The sequence below is a fragment of the Nylanderia fulva genome, unplaced genomic scaffold (assembly GCF_048542155.1).
Source record: "Nylanderia fulva isolate GAGA-0341 unplaced genomic scaffold, ASM4854215v1 Scaffold27, whole genome shotgun sequence".
NCBI classification, from domain to species: domain Eukaryota; kingdom Metazoa; phylum Arthropoda; class Insecta; order Hymenoptera; family Formicidae; genus Nylanderia; species Nylanderia fulva.
The window spans coordinates 2366428-2371890 of record NW_028190336.1 but is presented as its reverse complement, the minus strand read 5'-3'; the positions used below and the strand labels follow the sequence as shown (position 1 = coordinate 2371890).

The 5463-nt window shown below is 33.4% G+C and overlaps 1 protein-coding gene across 1 annotated transcript; it reads left to right on the top strand.

The window, feature by feature from the left end:
- Window positions 1-3152, top strand: LOC114931531 (odorant receptor 13a-like). The gene is made up of 8 exons (XM_029303614.2): window positions 1-51; window positions 668-1057; window positions 1357-1738; window positions 1825-1896; window positions 2092-2203; window positions 2326-2433; window positions 2582-2803; window positions 3003-3152. Exons 2-8 carry the CDS (start codon window positions 670-672, stop codon window positions 3057-3059), a joined length of 1341 nt encoding a protein of 446 aa, XP_029159447.2. The 5' UTR covers window positions 1-51; window positions 668-669; the 3' UTR covers window positions 3060-3152.
- Window positions 3153-5463: the final 2311 nt, after the last annotated feature.

The window sequence follows — 5463 nt, the reverse complement described above, 5'->3', positions numbered from 1 at the left end:
GCAACCTTATAACAAAAGATCTTCATTTGGATACTTGTCAGCAGCTAGTTGGTACGTCCGAGAAACATAATATTATATTTAAAGAATTCTTTCACATTGTTAAAAAAATTAAATTAATATATAAGTATACATATCTCATGTTCTTTTCCAATAATGCGTTTATAAAATTTATGTATTATAACGTGCATTACATAATATCATCGCAAGCTAGTCGTCGGGGTTCGAGAAATTTTATATATAGATCCCTTATCGTTGCACATGGCGAGTCGACCGCGATAACATTTTTCGCGACGAAATAAATATTTACTCGAATTTGGAAGCTTTTCAGCTTTTGTTTGACGATGATAAGCGTGTATAATCTAACGATAAAGCTGCACCGCGTCGTGATATCTTGGCCAGGCCGTGCATGTATGTACATATATGTACATATACGCGATTCTCAGGTCGTCTGACGTAACGTACGTAATTGTCCGGTGTACATGTATCCGGGGAATATGCGAAACAAGAGTCGAGTATCCCAAGCGTACTTGCACGTAACCATCGTATCTTTTTTGCGCGAATGCATCGCAGCTGCACATAAGATTTCATTCAAATTTTTCGGAATTTATGCCTTTTTTCAACTCCCTCTCTCTCTTCTCTCTCTCTCTCTATTTTTCTTTCTCTTTAGGTATGAATCGCAAGAATAATGATCAGACGGAGATGTTTAAGAGAAGAGACGACATAATGCCTGTAGAGTATTACATCTCGCATTTGCTTGCAATATTTGGATATGGCCGAATCTGGCACGTCGACTCGCTAAGTAAAATGTTGCTTTCAACGGGAGCAACAACAATCTTCATTTTGGGAAATTTTCTGCTTCTACTCTCGGAAATTGTGGTACTTATGATGATCAACGATCTTAAAATATTTGCCAATATCATTGGAGTAATATGTATGCATTTGGTGGGCTTAATGAAATGGTGTTATTGTATAAAAGAGAGTAGCCAACTTGTCAATATTGCGATAAAGCTGGAAAAATGCCACGTACTTTGCCAACAAATCGATAATAGTGAAGAAGGTAGATAAATAAATTATTCAATTATTGTGTCTCAATGTATATACGTGTATGCTTAATTTATTTCTATTTAAAACTTTTGAAATATTACAAAAAAATGTTTATAAGACGCAAAAACATTTGAAAAAATCTATTTACTTTATTAATTATATCGCATGACTTTGATGTTTTTTAAACCTTTAATCAATATTCTTGACATTATCCACGTTGATTGTAGAATTCAATTCGCATGTTTCAATACCTATTTATTAATATTATATATAATATTTTTTTCATTGCACTAAAGTAGATCTTTTCATCAGGATGTCAAGTATATAGAAATAAAATGGAAAACGCACGTCGATATTCCAGTTATTTCATATATGGATGGACAAGTACATGTATTTATGGTATTCTACATTGGTGCTCCAATCCATTAATTTTAGGATTTTGGACATTAAAGCAAATGGATTCAACAAATCAGACATTTATCATAAGAAGTTTGCCGTATATTGGATGGTATCCTTTTAACACCAATAATATTCATAATTACATTTGCTTGTATCTTATGCAGATCATCGGTGGGATGTCTTCTGCGTTTGGAATTGTTTGTTTTGATTGTTTTTATGTTACCATGCTATTAATCATCTGTGCACAATTTCAATATATCAATACAATTTTGACAAGAATCAATTTCGATGATAAGTATGACTGGACTCTATTTTATTGCGAATATTTTATAAAATAAATTCTCTCGATCATTAAAATATATTATTATTATATGTTTGCAGCATGCCAGAAGCAATGTTTATTCTCGAGAGAAAATTAAAGAATGGCGTGAATTGCCAGGCAGAGATTTTACAGTACTTTTTTCATTAAATTACGTATTAAATAATAGCGAAATTATATTGATCAAGATTCATAATATACAATAATAACTTTAAGTTTCTTCAATCAGAGTTCTCTAGTATATATCTACATTTTGATATAAATTTTTTGTGAAAGAATAGATATTTTACATATATGTTTAAAAAATATACATATATACATTTTTTTAGATTTTTAAACACATTGCAAACTTTTTGCGGCCCAATAATGTTCGTGCAATGTGTCGAAACATTAATTCTTATTTGTTTAGTCTCATTTGAAGCATCAACAATTAAAATTGCGGTACGAATTATTATACAAAATATTCGATAATATACACCTTTAAGATATACTTACTGAATACTCTGCACATTAACTTTATTTTTTAAATTAAATTATAAATTATATTTTTCACATTTCGACAGATGGATATGGAATCTATCTTCAAATTATGGGGTTTGCTCGAATACTTTTTAGCCGCTAATATTCAATTATATTTCTTCTGTTTTTCTGCTACTCGACTTGAATTTTTGGTTTGTTTTATATATGCTAAAATTTTAAAAATCCTTGTCTACTGTATCAAAAATGTTTAAATTAAAATAATGTACAGAAATTGTATTAATTCGTAATTAATTCGTTAAACATGTTATATTATTAATTTTAACTTTTATTTTATTTTAGGGCTTACAAATTGCACAGTCTGTATATTTTTGTGGATGGGAGCTTATCATTTTCAAAGAGGGAAAAGATCAATCGGGAAATTTAGAAAATAATTACAGAAAACAATTAAAATATCGGAAAAGTATTGGTCAATTAGTGCAAATGATTATGTTGCAAACACAGAGACCGATTGTTTTAACCGGTGGTCCATTTTATATACTTTCGTTGGAAACTTACAGAGTCGTAAGTAACATATTATACACGGCGAATTCAAGACATTCATCTCTACAAACATCTTGATTTATTTATAAAATTATATATTTATTTGAAGTTTGTTTTCTTTTCAAATTGTCTATCAAAAAAAATTAAAAGGAAATGTTTCATTATTAGCGGTCATATGTGTATGTGTAATATTTTCTGATTACTGAAATTTATGTTACAGATAATTGGTTTGGCAATATCAAATTCTCTAATGCTACGCACAATCTCTGATAAATGAGTTAAAATCGATAGACATTTATTATATATACATATATTTTCTTCAACCATAAAAATTTAATCTAAATATATATGTATATTATGACAGTTTGATAATGAAGACAAATGCGTGTACGATAATTGATAATAAATTAAATTAAAGTTTTAATATATGTATCCTGCATATCCTATACCATTAAAAAATAATTTCTTGTCTAAAAGATAAAACAAAATGTTTGGAAAAAATTTCCATAAAATATTTTTTTTATAAAAATTTAAATATCAGATATGCGTATAAAGTAAATCTATGATTAAACGCGTTATTAGTGTACGAAATTAATGACTGTAATAGAAGCTTGTGTGTGTGAGTGTGTGATATTTATATTTGCCTAATAAAACGAGATAAATACATGACCCGTGCAATAGATACACTACTTAATATCAATTAACAAAATAACCGCGACAAAGAAATGTGAGTTATTTAAAACAAAACTTACAAAAGAGCTTATTTATAGTTATACACTTACACATTTTACGTTTTAACAATATTTTCAAAGACACATATATATGGTGAAATTATTGTTGTTATATATTAATAAGGCTTAGGAAATATTAAATAAAATTAATTTAAATGACTTTACAGATACGAAACAATAAAGATTCGAACTATTGATAACTGATTGCTTAGATAAATTAATAATTATATGAATTAATGATTAAAAATATTAAAATAAATATACATCCACTTCAAATTACTATCAATAGATTTCTCTTGCTTCGCATGTTAGTATTCTTGAATAATAATAGTCGCCTCTTGTTCAGCGCTCGTGAGTCATACCTCCATTGAGATATATAGAGCTGCGCAGTGAATGAAAGAGGGGGAGAAAGTGATAGAGGAGGAAGAACGTAGTGTGGGAGAGATTGTCGGCAGGGTGGGGACAAAGAGAGAGGATGCTATCCACCTACAACCGTATAAGAAGCCCGCGCTTCTACCAGGAGCGCATGAATAGCACGAACGTCGAGGCTTACTAACTCATTCACATGTTATCTTATCACAGATACTACGTGTCCCGACGAGGTTGGATTCCGCGAGTGGACTCGCCGCGACGACTTGCCTCTTGCTGCGTCGTGCGTGCCTGGCATACGAAAGTTGAGATTAGAATGCACGTGGTCACCCTTCTGGAATCTCGGTCGTTTTATACTGACGAAGACGAGATGATGATCAGAGCTAGTAGCTACTGTCGCCTATACACCGCCCAGCATGAGTGGATGCGGCTTCCTCGAGGTCAGACTTTACCTACCGTTCTTTCTATATACATCTCGGCAAAGCTGCTGATACTTGTATTGGGAGTTTTTATTTTTATTGTAACATAGCGATACCTCTGATCGAATCAATAAAAATACATAGATATATTTAATTATCTTCGAAAATAATTAATAATTTTACACACACACACACACACACACACACACATACATGTGTACGTATGCAATGTATGTAATGTATATGCATATAAGTATATGTACGTGTATGGATCATAGAAAAGATGCTCCGAAACGTAGAAGAAATAGGGAAACAATCTTTAATTATCGAACAAGAAATCAATTACTTTTCTCAAACATATGCTTTATGCAGCTATGCATGTAAATTTATGTCATCAAAGTCGGGCTTCGTATGCAATATATATATTTACTAGGTTCTCGTGGCTAGGTTTTTCATTCTTGGCCTGGCATGATACCCTGTTCGCACATCCGCGAGTCGCGAAGTCCTTGCGGCGACATTACGCGTCGTTCCGCGGTCGGCGGCGTCGTCGTTAACCGTCGAAGGTGATATTGAAAAAGGTGGGAGCTGGTCTTTCGTCGCGCGATTAAGTCTCGATGCACACGTACGTGTCGTTAACACTCGCCAAGACTCCTCACCTGCCCATCAAAAGACGTAAAGTCATCCACATTGGCCAACCATCGAACCGGGGAGCACGTGATCGAGGAAGTAGTCGCTCGCCGCGTTACAATCCTGGGTGGGAAGAGTCACGTGACCTGAACTCGCTCGGGAGAGGGACCAGAGTGACTCAGAGATTAGCATTGCGCCAGCCGGCACCAGCACGCTCGCATGTTCTCTTCGTCGTTACTTGGCGAAATGTGGACGCCTTTCGAGAACTGTTTTTCTTGGCACCCTGAAGTGTACCCCGGATGGAACCGATCGTCCGTAAGGGCGTATCGTGGAACCTTGACGAAGCTTACAACGTGTAGAATATATATGCCCTCGTTCGAGCACTTGTGGATAAAGCCGATGCCTGCAGGAGTGCCTCCAGTATCGCTTTCCCAACTGAAGTTAACAATGCTATTTTTAAAATTGAGTTATAAAGAAATTTCTACTTTTTTATTTAAAAAAATAATTGTATTAATGATGATTTATCAAAATTGAG

Excerpts from the sequence above, each read along its gene's own strand:
- LOC114931531 (XM_029303614.2), top strand. The coding sequence starts at position 670 with ATGAATCGCAAGAATAATGATCAGACGGAGATGTTTAAGAGAAGAGAC. Across the intron at positions 1,897-2,091 it reads TGCCAGGCAGAGATTTTACA|ATTTTTAAACACATTGCAAA; the intron begins GTACTTTTTTCA and ends ACATTTTTTTAG. Across the intron at positions 2,204-2,325 it reads CATCAACAATTAAAATTGCG|ATGGATATGGAATCTATCTT; the intron begins GTACGAATTATT and ends ACATTTCGACAG.